General features: G+C 35.2%; 1 protein-coding gene and 1 pseudogene across 1 annotated transcript in view; one reads left to right on the forward strand and one right to left on the reverse strand.

The window, feature by feature from the left end:
* Window positions 1-18,699, reverse strand: part of KLHL20 (kelch like family member 20) — a 55,689-nt gene that overhangs the window by 28,358 nt on the left and 8,632 nt on the right. Inside the window, exon 3 of the mRNA XM_028123016.2 lies at window positions 9,565-10,138. Coding sequence (XP_027978817.1) covers window positions 9,565-10,138 — 574 coding nt within the window. The remainder of the gene's footprint in view (window positions 1-9,564; window positions 10,139-18,699) is intronic.
* LOC114223982 (cell division control protein 42 homolog pseudogene) lies at window positions 12,210-12,964 on the forward strand (annotated as a pseudogene).

The raw sequence follows: 18,699 nt of genomic DNA on the forward strand, positions 1-18,699 counted from the left end.
ATTTTGGAAATTCTCAGTGCTGGCAAATCTTTAGTTTTAGAGAGTGGATTTTGACATTTGAAAACGGTGGGATGAGGGGCACCTGGGTGGCTCAGTTGGTTAAGCGACTGCCTTTGGCTCAGGTCATGATCCTGAAGTCCCAGGATCAAGTCCCACATCGGGCTCCCTGCTCAGCGGGGAGTCTGCGTCTCCCTCTGACCCTCCTCCCTCCCATGCTCTCTGTCTCTCATTCTCTCTCTCAAATAAATAAATAAAATCTTAAAAAAAAAAAGAAAATGGTGGGATGAAATTAAGAGTCAAATCTGTTAAAAAAAGTGTATGAAGTTAGATTTTAAATGAGAAATCAATGTATTAACTTTAATGGGGTATAAACTCCACTTAGTTATAATGTATTCCACTTTTTATATTTAAATGGAATCAATTTACTAATATTTTATTAAAATTTTTCCTATCTAAATTAATGAGAGAGATCTATCTGTAGTTTTCTTTTAGTGCCTCTGGTTTTGATACCAGGGTGATTTTGTCTTTATTTGGCAGCCTCCTCCTCATTTTTCTGAAAGACTTTATATAAAATTAGTATTATGTCTTCCTTAAATGTTTGATAGAATTCACCATCTGGAATGGGTGTTTTCTTTGTGGGAAGGTTTTTTTATTTTTATTTTTTTAAATATTTTATCTATTTATCTGACAGAGAGAGACACAGTGAGAGAGGGAACACAATGGGGAGTGGGAGAGGGAGAAGCAGGCTTCCCGTGGAGCAGGGAGCCCGATACGGGGCTTGATTCCAGGACCCTGGGATCGTGACCTGAGCTGAAGGCAGACGCTTAACAAATGAGCCACCCAAGCACCTCTGTGGGAAGGTTTTTAAATTACTATTTCAATTTCTTTCATAGATAAAGGGTTGTTCTGGCTTTCTGTTTCTTCTTGAGTCTGTTTCTGTAATCTGTGTTTTTCAAAGAATTTGTCCATTTCCTAACAGTTGTTGAATTTACTGGCAAAAAGTTAATACTACCTTATTATGCTTTTTAATCTGATGGATTTGTAGTGATGTCCTCTTATTTCTGATATTGGTAATTTATGTCTTCCCTCCTTTTTTTCTTGATCAGTGTAACTAGAGGTTCATCAACTTTTTTTCAAAGAACCATTGGTTTTTTGCTCTAACCTTTATTCTCTTCTTCCTTCTATTTACTTTGGGTTTAATTTGCTCTTTTTTTTCTAGTTTACAAAAGTAATCACTAGAACAAAACCACAAATGTTCCTATATACCAAAATAAATAAAAATAAGGAGCAAAGAACATATCATATAGAAGAAATACAGTAAATATAACTAAATTAGATACCTTTTCTAAAAAATACGATAGAGTTTAGTGCAAACATATCAGTCATGGCAATAGATAACAAATGGGCTTTAACTGCCTATTTAGAGAAAAAGATTTTCAAACTGGCTCACAGAGTAAAACTTAATTCTATGCAAATTCAAGAAAAATACCTAAAACATCATGATGCAAAAAGGCTACAAGTAAAGGGCAAATGCACAAAGATACATGAGGCAGGTGGAAACAAAAGAAAACAAGAATTAAAAGCCAGGTATCAAAGTAGAATTAAGACAACAAATGAAGTAAATCTGACAAAGGAGGATACTTTATAAAGCTAAAAGTCACAATCTGTAATTAAGATACAGAACTATGATTATATATGCATTAAGCAACACAGTGACCACCTATATAAACTACAGATGATGCAAGGAGAAACAGAAACACACTAATAATAAGAGACTTTAACACACAGGTCTATGGACAAAATAATATAAAAGAGCTAAGTAATATAATCAGTAAGATAGACTTTATGCATATATATCAAATACTGTACTATGAGAATAGAGACAAGAAAATATACTTCCTTTCCATGCACATACAGAATAGTCAGAAAAATTGACCATAAATTATGTGACTAAAAAAGTCAGTAAATTTCATGAAGCAGAAATACTACAAACACTGCAATGCACTAAAACTAGAAATTAAAAATGAAATTAAATACAAAAACTCCTTCCACCTAAAAATTTAAAATTTTGCTATTAATAGTTCTTGGTAAAGAGAAATATAAACAGAATTACAGTAAAACAATAATTGAGCAATAAGGATAAGAATCTATTAAATATATTTAAAACAGTGATCAAAGGAAAACTATGGCTTTAAACATTTATAGTAGTTAATGTAAAAGAATGAAAACAAATCAAATTCTCAACTCAAACAGTTAGGAAAAGGAACACAGCAAGTCAAAAGACAACATAAGGAAGGAAATAATAAAAGTAAAACCAGAATGTAGTGAAACAGGGGAAAAAACTGTAGATCTAATTAATGTCAAAATACTGATTCTTTGGAAAAACAAACAAAATAGACATACCACTAGCTACCTTTTTCAAGGAAAAAAACATTGAAAGCACATATACAAAATGCAAAATATCAAGGGGTAGTGATGCCTTGGTGGCTCAGTTGGTTGAGCATCTGGTTTTAGCTCCGGTCATGATCTCAGGGTTGTGAGACTGAGCGTGGAGTCAGGCTCTGCGCTGGTAATAGAGCCTGCTTAAGATTCTTTCTCTCCTTCTCCCTCTGCCCAGCCCATGCACCCCTCCTCCACCCCCACTCACATGTGCTCTCTCCAAAAAAAAAAAAAAAAAAAAAAAAAATCAAGGGGCAAATAACTATTGATGCAGAAATTTAAAAATTAAAAGAAATTACTTTGTACACCTCTATAAACTTGAAAACATAGATAAAATTGATAATTTTCTAGGGAAATATAGTCTACCAAAATTGATCCTAGTAGAAAGGGGAAATTTCATAGAATAGAGAAAATTATCAATAAACTACTTCATAAAAAAGCACCAAGCCTAGACAGTTTCACAGAGAAATTCTACCAAACTTGCAGAAAGGACATAGTCTCAATGTTGTATAAATTATTTCAAAGCATAGAACATGCAGGAAAACTTCTAACTCATGTTCATGAAGTAGTATATATCTATATTTATATCTATACCTAACCTGATAAAGACAGCACAAGAAAATTAAAGACTAGCATCACTTCTGAATATCAATATAAAAACACTATATAAAATATTAGTGAATAGATTCAAACATCACATTAACGGTACACCATAACCACAATGGATGTACATAGAATGCAAAGATGCTTTAATTTTAGGACCTCATTTATGTAATTCATAATAATGGGTTTAAGGAGAAAATTCATATGATTACCTCCATAAATACTGAGAAAACCCTTGACAAAATTCAATATCATTCCTAATAAAAAGCATCCAAGAAAATAGGAATTGTTGTACATGGATACTTCCTTAATATGATAAAATCTTCATACTTCAATCCTAAAAACATCATATTAGTTAATGGGAAAACACCAAAGTCATTCCTACTAATGCCAGAAACAAAGTAAGTATGTCCAATATTTCCATTACTATTTAACATTTTACTAGAAGTATTAACCCAAACAACTAGAGAAAAAAAAAAAACAAAGGCATTAACAATTGAAGAAGAAATAAAACTACTGATATGCAGATGACATGATAGGATGTTCAGAAAACTCTAAAGAATCAATGGCAAAAGTAACTCAAAGAATAAAAAATTCAGTAAGGTAGCTTTCATATACATTAATGGCAATTGGTTAGAAGCTATAATGAAGGGGAAAAAATTACAAAAGGAACAAAAAATAACACTTAGGAATAACTTAAGAAATGTACAAAACTTAAATGAAGAAAAGTATAAAACATTCCTGAGAGATAGAAAAATAGAACTGAAGAAACAGATCTCATTTTTTAATAGAACACATCATAAAAACGACTGTTCTTAACTTATAAATTAATTTGATCCCAATAAATATACCAAGGTTTTTTCTTAGAGCTAGATAAGGTGATATTAAGTTCATTTGGAAAAAAAAAAACATGCAAGGAAATTTAGGAAAACACTGAAAAAGAGAGTTATACAGGTGGGGTATTAATAACCCTACTATGTATTAAAATATACTACAGAGCCTCAATAATTAAAACATTGTAGAAAACAGTGTGGTAGTGTTGTTACGGCCTACACTACAAGATCTAGAACCCAGCACAGACACAGAAATTCAGTATATAATAAAGATGTTATCTCAAATCATTGGGGGCAAAAAGAGACTTTTAAATAAATGATACTGGGACCAGCTGGATATTTACAAAAAGATAATAGAGCATTTCACACCCTACACAAGATAAACTCAGAGAGACCATGTACATAGTATAAAAAATATGGGTAAATTCCTTTGTAACCTGAGGAAAGGAGAAGCCTTCAAACTCTGCCTCAAAACCCAGATGCAATAAAGTAAAAGACTTATACATTTGACAATATTAAAAAAAAAAACCCACAACCTTTTGCATGACCAAAAATACCATAAGCAGAGTTGAAAGGCAAATGCAAACTGGGAAAAAGAGTTTGTAACATGTAGCACAGATAGAAGGCTATCACTGTTAATAAAGACAGAACTTTAAAACATCGAGGAGGAAAAAATATAAAAACTATTGACTAGAAAATGGGCAAAAGATGATAATAAACAATATTAAAATTATATTAAAAAGGCCCTCTAAACATATGAAAGATATTCAACTTATGTTAAGAGAAATGCAAATTAAAACCACACTGAGATTCCACTTCTCATCTATGAGACTGGCAAAAATTCAAAAGGTTGACAATATACTCTGTTAGTGAGGCTACGAGGAAATAGTCACCCTCATATGTTAGGGTCAGAATGGTTTCATCCCCATAGAGGGGAATTTGGTGATATTTAACAAAATTACATATGCAGTTAACCTTTGGCTCTGCAGTCCCATTTCTAGGAATTTATCCTGAAAATAAACCTCCAACAACACTGAAATATTCATACACAAGGCTATTCATTGCAGCATTATTTGTAATGGCAAAACATTGAACACTATCTAAATGCTCAAACATAGGAAACTGATTGAACAAACTGTGGTACACGCTAGAAGAATGTAGCTGTGGAGAGAGAACAAGGAAGATCTCTATGAACTGATATGGAATGAATTTCGGAATAAATTAAGTAGAAGGCAAAGTGCAACAGAGAATATATGCAATGCTACCTTTTGTGTAGGACAGAAATGGAAATAAAAAAACATGCATATGTCTGCTTAATTTTGCAAAAGTAAGCACAGGAAGGATAAATCAGACTATAAAGCACCAAAATAATAAATGGTAACAAAGGACTATAATCCATCAACTAGAATAAAAGTCGATGAATTCATAATGCTAACCAATCACTCAGAACAAGGAAAATTCTTCCTTATAGCAGAACGTTGATAGAAAAGTTGGTATTGTTTTTTAAATCACCATTTTACAACCATCATAGTAATAACTAATTTGGGTAGAAATTATCAATGGATGTGAGTGAAAGTGAGTAAAAGTTTGATAAGGAATAGGATATTTACATGGATTTGAAGCATCTCTCTGTAAAAGTTCTTACTAGTTACAAAAAGAAAAATAATAACTTAATAGGAAACTTTGGGGACTCCACTTAACCAAATGATCAAAGTTAACATAATCAGTAATGGGACAAATAGATACTATGTACTTCTGTGATACACTGAGGACAAAATATCACTTACATAGTATTTCTGTCAAAAATGACGGGGGGGGGGAATTCGGAAGGGGAGACGAACCATAAGAGACTATGGACTCAAACAAACTGAGGGTTCTAGAGTGGAGGGGTTGGGGGAGGGGTTAGCCTGGTGATGGGTATTAAAGAGGGCACTTACTGAATGGAGCACTGGGTGTTATACGCAAACAATGAATCGTGGAACACTACATCAAAAACTAATGATGTAATGTATGGTGATTAACATAACATAATAAAATAAAAAAGAAAAAGAAAAAAATGTATATTGAATCTACCCATGAGGAAATATCAGACAAGTGGCCTATGCTCTTAAATGTGGAGGGAACTACTACAGATTATCTAGAACTCAACAAACATGACAACTAAATGCAGTGCAATCATCTGCTCTGGAATCTGGACTGGAAAAAAACTGTTAAAAAGAACAAGTCGTTAAGCGTCTGCCTTTGGCTCGGGTCATGATCCCAGGGTCCTGGGATCAAGCCCTGCGTCGGGCTCCCTGCTCGGCGGGAAGCCTGCTTCTCCCTCTCCCACTCCCTCTGCTTGTATCCCCTCTCTGGCTGTCTCTCTCTCTGTCAAATAAAATCTTAAAAAAAAAAAAAAAATAACAATACTGCAACAGTTGGTGAAACTGGAATGGGGACTATGGATTAAATAATGTTTTTATCAATGCTAAATTTCCTGCATTTGATAAATGAACTGCTGTAAGAGAATTCTATGTAAAAAAAAAGTCCCTGGTCTTAGACAATACACACTGAAATGTTCAAGAGTACAGGAATATAATGTATGCAATATACTCAAATTGTTCAGAGAAAAAGATTTGATATAACAAGGAGGGAATGGTAAAGCGAATATGGCAAAATGTTAACAACTGGTAATCTGGGTAAGGGATATATGAAAGTGTTTTCTTTTTCTTAAAATTTCTTATAAATTTGAATTTTTTTCAAATAAAATTAAAAAGTTGTTTTTCCAACCTGATAGGTTAACAATCATATCTTGTTCTGATGTATGTTTAATTATGTGTAAGGGGGACTAAGCTTTTGTATGTTTATTTACATTTGAAAATCTCTTTTTACACCTTACTTATTTATACCTTTACCTATTTTTCTATTGTTTTTCATGGTTTTTCTCACTGAATTTGTATGAGTTTTATGGGAATTATTGTTTTTTTTCTGTCATGTATGCTTGACATATGAGTTTGGCATTGATTTTTGATTTAGTTTATAGTGCTATTGTTGTTATAAAGAACAAAAATTCTTAATTTTTAGATAATCAAATTTATCAATCTTTCTTTCTGGCTTCTCGGTTGTATCCTGCTTGGAAAGGTCATTTTTACTACCAGCCAACTAATGGTATTTTCTAGAACTTTTAGAATTTCGTTTTTTAGGTTTAAAATATTCATCCACTGGGAATTCCATCTTTATTTTTTCCCCCAAATCACCATTTTCCTAATGACATTTATTAAACAATTCCACTTTCCTCCACTGACTTGAAATGTCAACTTCTGGACTCTTTTCCGCTCCACTGATCTATACCTTCTCTAGTACCAAAATGTTTGTAATGTTTTACTATTTCTTAAGGCCAATGGCCCTAATCTTAATTTTTGGAAACTTCCTGGCTATGCTAGTATACATACACACACACACATATATATAATTTCCTCATTCTTAAAAAAAAAAAATCCCTTCCATTGCATTTCATGATCTCACACTCCTGGTTTTTCCTCTTCTCTCTTCTCTAGTTATTCCCTTTTTCCTCTGCCAGTTGCTCTTTCACTAACCATCCTTCAATGCTGGAAAAATTTTAAGGCTTTCTCTTCTCTCTCCCTTCTTGGTGATCTCATGGGCACTGATTTTTTTACCTTGTTTTTAGTGCTTTTTTGTTATAAAAAAGTTTAAAATTTTTATGCAATCAAATTTACCACCTTTTTATGGTTGCTGGGTTAAATCCTGCCTTAAAAAGATTAAGCCATCATAGTTTATTACTATAAGTTGATGACTCCTAAATTTTAATCTCAGTCTAACCTCTAAGATAAAAGACTCATAAACGGTGGCCTGGCTCAGTATCTCTATTTAGACATCTTATAGGTGTTTCAAATTAATATATCTAAAACAAAACCCATGATCTCATCTCCTCAAACTGCTCCTTTCTCCAGTAAATTTGTAGCACAAATTCCCAGAAATGGGACTGCTGAGTCAAAGAGTGTGAAAAAAAGTGTACACATTTCCTTTCAAGGAGGTTGTATCAATTTATATTCACACTAGCAATGTAGCTCCATTACCTTGTCTCCGTGGCCTTGTCAACAGGGTGTGGAATCAAACTTCTAGATATTTGGAATCTGATAGATTATAATTTTGTAATCTGAGAAATGAAAAATAGTACTTTGGTATAGTTTTAATTTATGTTTCAGTCATTATGAACAACCTGCAGCAGATTTTCATATGTTTAAGGGCAATCTGAATTTGTTTACTGCCCATTTTTTGGTTACATCATTGGTCTAGGTTATTGACCAATAAAATCTCTTGCTGTATTAAAGAGACTATTGTCTGTGATAGTTGCAAATATTTTGCTCCAGTTTATCTTTTTTTTTTAAGATTTTATTTTTAAGTAATCTGTACACCCAACACGGGGCTAGAATTCACAACCCTGAGATCAAGAGCTGCATGCTCTATTAACTGAGCCATTCAGGCGCTACCCACTCCCTCACTTTGTCTTTGACTTTTATCTTGTTACTGTTTTTTTGTTTTACCATGAAAAAATTTTTTATTTTTATGTAGTCAAATCTATCAGTATTTTCTTCCATGCCTTCTGTGTTAGTCAATTAGAAAGGCCTTTCTCAATTCAAGATTAAAAGGAAATTGCTCCATGTCATCTTCTAATATTTTCATGGTTTCATTTTGTATTTTTAAATCTTTGATCCATTGGAAGTTATCCTGCTGGGGAGAAGAGTGATAGTAAAGTGCAAAAGGGACCATGTCTTTGCTTAAAGCCCTTTAATGGTTTTCTATTGCTCTTAAGATTAAATTTCAAATTCTTAACATGGTCTATTAACTCCAGTGTGATGGGTTTCTGTTCTTTCTGTAAAATCATTATGTAACATCCTCCATTTTGCTCTCTGGGTCTCCCTGGGTTTCTTTCAGTTTCTCAACCTAGTTATGCTTTTTCATGTCTCAGAATTTTGCAATGAGCTGTTCCAGAACCAAAGTTAAATCTCTATGTAATATGCTAAATCATCCAGGTTTCTTTGTAGCACCTATAAACTGTAATTAATTATTTAATTATGCATTCAATGGATATCCTCCCTGCTAGATTATAACCTCCATGAGAACAGACACTCTAGACATCTTGTTCACTACTATATGTAGCCTTTTTTCCCCAAGCACAGTGGCCGAAACAGTAGCTTTTCACATATTTATTAAATAAATGAATAAATGAAAAATAACAGATTTAATGAAACATTCTTTTCATATACATCTAACTTCATTTTTTCTGATTGTTAGTTCTCCAAGTAACTGCTGATTTATTATTTATTCTGCTGAACAATCCATAAAATCAGGAAGGTAATGTTTCATGCAAATGACTGATACCAGGTATCCTATCAGATGCCGATCTCCTAAGGAATTAATAAACTGCATTCTGACTTATAAACTAGTTTATTAGTATGGCTAGGGAGAATCAATTCCCTAAACTTTAACTTTTGTTGACAGAACATAAAATTGGTCTCTAAAATAAAAACCAGGCTTAGAATTTATAACAATTTATATCTTTGGTATTATGAGTTCAAATCAGCAGTAAATACCCAAACAGGTACATGTTAGTTAGCAGAACATGAACTCATAGTGCTCTTCTGACCAATACATTATGAACCCATCCAAACCACCAAGTACAACTCACCTCTTGAAAGTTATGTTGAGTAAACTTGTCTGCTATCCTTAGCAACTCACGACATGAGTGTGTGTCAGCAAAAGCCCGAATGCCCAGGCAATTAGAAGGATCTAACTGTCTCTTTAAGAATTCACAGCAAGCTTCCTGTATTTCTGCCAGCTGAAGGAGGCAAGCAGCTGGCAGAAGGGTCTGAACATTGCCCTCTTCCACGGTTATTTGGGAGGTATATGCAAAGTCAATCAGTAGCTCCATAGCCCGCTCATCTATGTCTCGAATCACGACTTCTGTCTGACGGCTCTCTGCCAATTCTCCTGTAAACATAGCTCGGAAGTAGGGACTACAGGCTGACAAAATGACTCGATGGGCATATATCTTCTTAGCGCCCACAACTAGCACCACATCGCAGAGCTCCCGGTGCTTTCTCAGAAGGTTAATCACTTCCAAGGTTTGTCGAGGGTGCTTGTCTGAGATATAGGGCATGCGGGCAGGTTGGGGAACCCCTTCTGGCAGTTTATTGGGGTCTCCAAGGGTGCAGCGGCTTGTTACATCCATTCCAGTCTCTCCTGGTCGAATGTTGGTACACCTACAGGAATGGGGGAAGGAAGGAAGAAGGATGATGGCAATATTATTAGAAACTCACTCTTGCCATAAAGTGTTCACAGTCAAGAGATAGGGAAACTTGCAGGTAATCAAAAGGGAGAACTAAGCTCCCAAAGAGCTTCCTTTCTAAGAACGCTAAAACTCATAAACTTCCTTAAAGTCTTCTGAAGAACAAACATTATTAATCCCAAATCAGGGCACTTTCATTATGCACTCCCATAAAATAAAGGACAATTCTTTTTTCATCTCATAAGTACTCAGACTAGACTGTCTTGGACCACATCTTTTATAACTACCTGCAATACATTAATAAAAATTTATGAAAAAACACTTGTAAATTATTCTCTCTCTGCACAAAACAGACGTATGGACTTTAAATCCTTAATCTGGTTTAACCAAAATATTGATATGTTATTTTTCTAAAACACAGAAATGTTTATTGATTTCTCTCAGGTTCAGCACAAAGCTATAAAATATGATAGCCCATGCTGCATGAAAAAATCAGAAAAATGAGGCCAGGACCCTCCAAATTAACTTTATATATAGTACTGTATTTCCTTTATTCTAAGATGCATAGTTTTCACAATTTGTACAGTCTATCACAATGGTGTTAAGTAAAAAATGAACTAAACTAAACAAAAACAAAAACCAAAAAACACAAGCCCGGATTACAAAAACTAGTGTGTTGCTGGGATGCTACAGATAATTGCGATGGCCAGACATAATTCAGGACATTCTTTGGTCTGTGAATGAGAGGAAGCCTTAGAATCAAACTTTGTGATATTGAAGAAAACTTAGGTATTGATTATATGGATAAATACATGTTAGACCATCAGCTAATAAAAGCTTTACATACCTTTAATGCAATATTTACACTTCTAAAAAGTTATTAAATGAGTCATGTGTCTTATAAGCAAGGAAATATAGTAAATAACTATGTAATCACATTAGTTTGTAAAAAAGGGAAAGAATCAAACCGAATATTTTAGAAGCCACTCACAGGGAGAAACAAGTTAAAATTCTCTGCCTAAGTTTTAGTCCAACCATAGATGTCTCAAAATATTTTACCATACCTTAAATTAAGATCTTTTATTTTTCTCCCCAAGTCTAACAGCTCTGACACTTGGGTACTATGGCTACTCTGTCATTAGCTAGCATGAAGTTTCAAAGCACACTGTGTAACAGATGGACCTGGGTTGAAATGCTAGTACAGACAATTACTGGACAAGTTACTTATCCTTCCTAATCCCCAGTTTCTTTAACTCTAAAATGGGTAAGTATCTATCCCATATGGTAAAGATTAAACGAGATAATGTACATAAAAGCTTCCAGCTCAGGGCTTGCTACATGTTAACAATTTTAAATTGTAGCTATCCTAGTAATAGAACTATCTACATTCCTTTCAGATAAGGTAGTTATGCTTATCCATATTAGGAATCAAATAAAAAAATCCAATCTGAGTTGATATGCTTCAATTAATATTTACATAAGTTTTGAATTAATGATAATCCAGCAAGTCTGTATTGAAGTTTATCTTCACTTAGAAATCTTTTCTTCACAGTTTATGAATATTAAAGTGGTAAAGAAGCTGGCAGGTAAAGTATTTTTTTATTTAGTAGAACTCTTAAGAGCCTCGAGAAAGATTTTGTTAAGCTAATTTGGGGCTAGAGATATTAAATCTGGTAATAAGCCTCATTCGTTTAAAAGTACTACATATGTCACGGGCATGTGGGTGGCTCAGTCAGTTAAGCGTCCAACTCTTGATTTTGGCTTAGGTCATGATCTCGGGGTTCTGAGATCGAAGCTCCACACTGAACTCTGTGCTGGGCATGGAGTCTGCTTAAGATTCTCTCTTCCCTTTTCCAGCTGCCCCTTCCCCCCTGAAATAAAAGTACTACATATATCCAATTGTTCCTACCAAATCAGTCAGAATTGATGAAGATTTACTATGATTACAAAAGAAATGTATAGCACGTATTGAATGGAGCACTGGGTGTTATACACAAACAAGGAATCATGGAACACTGCAACAAAAACTAATGAAGTAGGCCAACGCCCCGGCGGAGAAGCTGAGGTCATCATCGAATTTGAAATATTTAAAGTGGATACAAAACTGTTTCAGCAATGCAGACAATTAAGTGTGTTGTTGTGGGCGATGGTGCCGTTGGTAAAACATGTCTTCTGATATCCTACACAACAAACAAATTTCCATCTGAGTATGTACCAACTGGTTTTGACAACTATGCAGTCACAGTTATGATTGGTGGAGAGCCATATACTCTTGGACTTTTTGATAATGCAGGGCAAGAGGATTATGACAGATTACGACCGCTGAGTTATCCACAAACAGATGTATTTCTAGTCTGTTTTTCAGTGGCCTCTCCATCCTCATTTGAAAATGTGAAGGAAAAGTGGGTGCCTGAAATAACTCACCATTGTCCAAAGACTCCTTTCTTGCTTGTTGGGACCCAAATTGATCTCCGAGATGACCCCTCTACGATTGAGAAACTTGCCAAGAACAAACAGAAGCCTATCACTCCAGAGACTGCTGAAAAGCTGGCCCGTGACCTGAAGGCGGTCAAGTATGTGGAGTGTTCTGCACTCACAGAAAAGCCTAAAGAATGTATTTGACGAAGCAATACTGGCTGCCCTGGAGCCTCCCGAACCGAAGAAGAGCCGCAGGTGTGTGCTGCTACGAACATCTCTCCAGAGCCCTTTCCACACAGCTGGTGTCAGCATCGTACTAAAAGCAATGTTAAATCAAACTAAAGATTAAAGATTAAAATTCGTTTTTGCAATAATGACAAATGCCCTGCACCTACCCACATGCACTCGTGTGAGACAAGGCCCATAGGTATGGTCCCCTTCCCCCTCTCATTACTAGTTAATTTGAGTAATTGTGTATTGTCAGAAAAGTGATTAGTACTAGTTTTTGTTTTGTTTCAATTTTTTGTTTTGTTTTGTTTTGTTTAAAAGCAAGGCATGCTTGTGATGACTCTGTAACAGACTAATTTAGGTTGTTGAAGCTGCTCCTGGGCTCCATCCACTCTGGAGAATGATCTGGGACATTTAGGTTTTGTTTTGTTTTTCTTTTTTCTTTTTTTTTTTTTTTTTGCGGGGGAGGGAGGTGGGGTGCGGGGAGTGTGTGTGGGGTTTGTTTTTATTTAGTCATGTTTTTAAAATTCATTAACCATTGGACAGCCCTTAAGGGGAGGAGGACGGATTGATTCCACATTCCACTTCCTAGATCTAGTTTAGAAAACTTGTTCCCCACCTGGTGCTCTTAGGAAGGAGTATAGTAAATGCCTCATTTAATAACATACTCCTTTTTTTGAAAGTTGCCTTTTCTCTCCACCCTTGAGTAGGCCCAGTATTTGATGAAACTCACGAAAGTGGGTGGAACCTGTCTTGCCCCTCCTCTTTTTCTAGGATGCACTATATATGTGACTGTGACTTTCAAGGAAATTTGTTTGCCATTTGCTGATTTTTTTTCCTGAAGTTAATTTCTAACTTCTTTCACTGATAAATGAAGAAAAGTATTGCACCTTTTGAAATACACCAAATGGATTGAGTACGTAATTAAAAAACATTTTTTTCCCTGTCAAAAAAAAAAAAAAACTAATGAAGTAATGTATGGTGACTAACATAATAAAATTAAAAAGAAAGAAAAGAAATGTATAGGTCCATAAATAGACATTCTTCACTTTACAAATACTTTTCTAAAAGTTTAATTTTATGCTGCCTGGAGGTTTGTATTTGTCTTTAGTAAGAGTGCTGTAAGTGGAGCTAGGTTTAGTTGTAAAATCAATTCGGTGTGTTACAAGCAGCACTAAAAAAATGAAATAGAAAAAATATTGGCATACATTCCTTTTAGTTAAATATGTTTCAACTATGTGTTCTATACACATTTAAATTCATATACATTTGCATAATTAGGTCCCTTTGCAGGCTGTATGTTATATCAAATAAGTTTGAAAGCCACTGACACAGAATTCTGACCAGAGTTTTGAAGTCCTAAGACAAAAAGGCCAAGAGGTACAATGAGAAGGAAAAGAATATCTGTCATTTTGGTATTGATCTAGGATTTGCTGTTGCTATTGTTTTTGGTGGCTTTTGGCTAGGGTGATGGCTGGAGCTTGGGAAGCTACTTTTATGCAAAGACTCTGGAAGTCTGTAAGTTGGGCATTTCTTATATATTTAAGTACGTGTTACCCTAATGGTGCTACAGGACACACTCTTGAGAGGCTGTAATAATTTTCCTTTAAAAAGGGATCTGAAAAGAAAAAGTGGCAGCTCTGTAAATTTCTCAAATTTGATACACATTGCATCACAGGATCAGGGTATATATGTATTAGTAAATTTTACATGTTAATGTTCTCCAGAAGTCTTTAAATATGAAAACCATCCTTCCATGCTTGGCATAATCTGTTAGCTAGCTTGAAGAATGGAGACTGAGATTTGAAACAGAATGGATCATCAGATCATTTAGCATAATATCCTCCTTTAACAGATGAAGAAACTGATTTGGTTAGGTGACTTGCTAAAATCATGAAGCTTTCCTTTTAGTAACAGAGCAGGTCTCCTGATGCTTTTGGATAAACCACAACTGTCTCCTGGGGCACTGCAAATATTTAGTAACTGGGATTGATGTGAATGCTGGGTTGGGGAGAGAAGGGAGTTGTAGAATTATTTAACAATTCAAAATAAAATTTTCAGTTTTTTTCCTTATGGATATCCAAATTTCTGTACAATTCTTTTTTAAAAGCCCAGGAAGTTGCAATAAATGCAGATTATTTTGGTCCAGTCATCATAAAGAACTTCACCAGTGAACTATCAGAAGAATCAACTAACTTGGTAGGAGGCCTACAAAATAAATGTTAAGCTTGAGGAAAATAGTAAACAAAATTGAACCTAAGTCTTTTCTGGCTAAACAATACTGGGATAGTCTAAGAATTTTTCAGAATTATCTTTAAACCTTTCTAATAAAATATAGTCAAAGGCTTATTACCTTTTAAAAAAGTTATTCCAGGTAATATATAAGAGAAGCAAAGTTTACATGTTATGTTCATATTTCAGAAATTCAGGGGTTAACTTGCTAGATAAATGCCGCAAACTTAAATTGACACATAAGTGTAATGAAGATATTTGGATTTTCATAATCATCATACTGTATCTACTGATATGCAGAGAAAAGAGAATCTACGCCCCTCTAAAATGGTAATTATTCTTTTAACAAACATTTACTAATTGCATACAATTTACAAAGCATTTTGCTCAAACTGAGAAAAATTCAAAGGAATATAAAGAGGCAACCAGGGAACCTAACTATTGAGAAGGGGAGATACATGAATAACTAGAGAGAGGGCAACCAGGATACAAACTATGGTCAGAAAGGCAAAAATCAATAAAGTATTTGTTTATACTGGAAAGATCCTAGATCTAACTGGCATAAGCTACAAGGTTACTTCACAGGTATGTATTTTTGTTGTGAAGTAGGAATATTAAATTGGGTTATTCTGGAACTTAGGTGAAATATCCTATACCTATGGTCCAGATCATTATATTTCTGCTTTTAATTCTATATTCACTAAGCAGTCTTCTGATGAATAATTCTTCCAAAGATATCATGTTATTTAAAAGGGGGTTAGGTGGCTCCGTTCTGATCACTGGGTTTTAGGTCAGCCTCATGTGAGTCTCACAGCCTTAATCATCTATGACTATATTGAGATAGTCTAATATCTGGCCTGCAAGGGACAGTATCAGTTTACTACCCCTAAAGCCGTGGTACCAACAAGAACTACAGTATAATAAAACACCTGTGTTGAAAGAGTCCCCAGGGAAGGACAGGAGAAAAGGACATTTTGGGAAAAGAAACTACATTTACATTATAAGGGCACAGCCTGAAAGCAAAGAAGACAGTTGTTCCTTTCTTGGAACCTGTTTTTCCAAAGTACTTATAAATTCAGTCTTTCTAGGCCTGGCCTTAGCCCACAGGTGATTCTGTATTCTAGAATACAAAATGTTCATAATTCCTGACATCTGGTAGAAACAGCACTGTTTATGCTTGACAATTTAAAGACCAAAAAAAACTGAGCAGTTAAAGAATAATTTTTACCACCCACATAAACAATCAAGGAAGATTTAACCACAGTGCTTAAAGATGCCTTGTACATAGTAGATGCTGAAAGAATAAATCACCTGGTTAATTAACAGTGGTACAATCAAGCGTCTTTAAAAAAGAACCACCATTAAAGACAAGATAAATTAAAAAATTCCTATTTTAATATTGACATTGCATGTTGAAATGAAAACATTTTTGTTGTAACCATAATTATGTAAAGGCAGTACTATTAAACTCAGATATAAACAATTTTTTATTTTGCCTATATACAACATGGAAGCTAATTTCTATGTATCTACCTTTCATTTAAAAGTATACCATAGCAAAAAAAATTGTGCTATTATTACTGTATTAGTATAGATTCTGACTTTTAATAATGGCTAATTTATAAACTCTTATCAAAGGTCTGGCTTGCAAACTTGCAAAAAAATTTCTTAAATGTGGTCATTCTCTCAAATTCTATCCTCTCTGCTCTCTATACACCTTCTTAGGGGAGCTCATCTAATCTCATGGTTCCCATCGCCCATATATGAATGGCTAAAGGAGCCTTATCTCCTGCCTGGATAAGGTCTCAATTTGGATCCATACGAATCTTATCACACAAACTAAATAGATCTCAATGATGTATCTAAAATGGATTCCTTGATTCTCTACCTTCTCCGACATGCTCTCTTCTAGCCTTCCCCAGATTAATAAAAAGCAATTTCATTCTCACAGTTGCTCAGGCCAAAAAATCTTGGAGCCCCTTCCCTTCCACACACCCTCAAACTTAATCCATCAGCAAATCCTGTCATTCTGCCTCCAAATAATATCTAGATTCCAACTATTTCTCTGCATCTTCACCAGCCCCACCCTAATTCAGGCTATTTTCACTCTGTTTTATATTATAATAGTCTCATAAATGGTCTTCTTGCTTCTACCTTTGCCAATTTATATTCTTCTCTAAACAACCTAAGTGATCCTTTAGAAAAGTCAGATCATGGGGCACCTGTGTGGCTCAGTTAGTTAAGTGTCAGACTCTTGGTTTCAGCTCAGGTCATGATCTCAGCATCATGGGACCCTGCCCTGCATTGGGTTCCATGCTCATTGAAGAGTCTGCTTGACATTCTTTTCCCCTCCCTCTTCCTCTCCCCTGCCCTTCCCCTCCCCTGTGCATGCTCTAATAAATAAAATCTTAAAAAAAAAAAGTCAGATTATGTCACTCCTCTGCTCCAAATGCTTTAAACACTCAGTAAAAAACAAAGCATATAAGGTTTACCAACATCTACATGACTATTACCCTGGCTAATTCTCTGAATTTTTTTTTCTTTTTAAAGATTTTTTTTACTTATTTGACAGAGAGAGCACAAGCAGAGGGAGAGAGAGGGAGAAAGCAGGCTCCCTGCTGAGCAAGGAGCCCGATATGGGACTCGATCCTAGGACCGTGGGACTCAATCCCAGGAACCTGGGATCATGACAGGGGCCAAAGGCAGCCGCTTAACCAACTGAGCCACCCAGGCGTCCCTATATCTCTGAATTTATCTCCTACTGCTTCCCTCTTGCCCATTGTTCTCTAGTCACACAGACTTCCTTGCTATTTTCTCGGACATGCCAAGACTTCTCTTGCTACAGAGCCTTCTTCCTTCCTCCTGAAAGGTTCTTCCCCCAAATAACTATGAAGAGCTCACTCCCTCATTTCTTTCAGATCTCTGCTCAAATGTTAACTTACCAGACCACTGTAGGGACCAGTGGCAGGCCACCCCCAGGTGGGCCACTTTGGCATGAACATTATTTTGAGTTAAAAGCAATCCAAACCCAGCAGACTCAGAAAAAGCTCTTTACTTCCCCCTCAACTGCCTGCTTTACCAGGAAGAGAGCTATTAACAGATTTCTCTTTACCTAAGAAACTTATCTACATAAATAGGGCACCTTTGTTTACATCTTTCCCTTCTGCTAATGGTCTTTCTCCCCTTTGTACCCTCAGACCCTACCCCTCCCCTACTCATATAAGTATTTCATTGCCTGACTATCTTTGGAATTTCCATGTCTGTGTGGATTCCCCCTAAGAAGGCTATTAAATTTGACTTCCTCCTGTTAATCTGTCTCATTGTTAATTTGATTCTAAGTCCAGCTAGAAGGACCTTGAAGGGCAGAGGAAATTCCTCCTCCCCAACACGATGTTACATGAAATAGCATCTCTTAAATTCCTACCACTCTATACCCTTTAGTTGTTTCATTTTTCTTCATAAATATATTACCTACTGATATAGTGGCTTTTTCCCCCAAATAGAATATAAGATCCATGAGAACAAGGCCCTTATGTTTGTCTTTGCTCACTGCTATACCCCAATACCTGGATCTAGTGTTAATTAAATTGTTGTTAAATGAATTCAGTTTTTATTCCTGCCAAAATAAACTATACCTCCTGAAGTCTTGTCTAATTC

Source organism: Eumetopias jubatus, unplaced genomic scaffold, assembly GCF_037043125.1.
Source record: "Eumetopias jubatus isolate StellerSeaLion01/CBP00866 unplaced genomic scaffold, mEumJub1_p1.0 scaffold_12, whole genome shotgun sequence".
Lineage (NCBI taxonomy): Eukaryota > Metazoa > Chordata > Mammalia > Carnivora > Otariidae > Eumetopias > Eumetopias jubatus.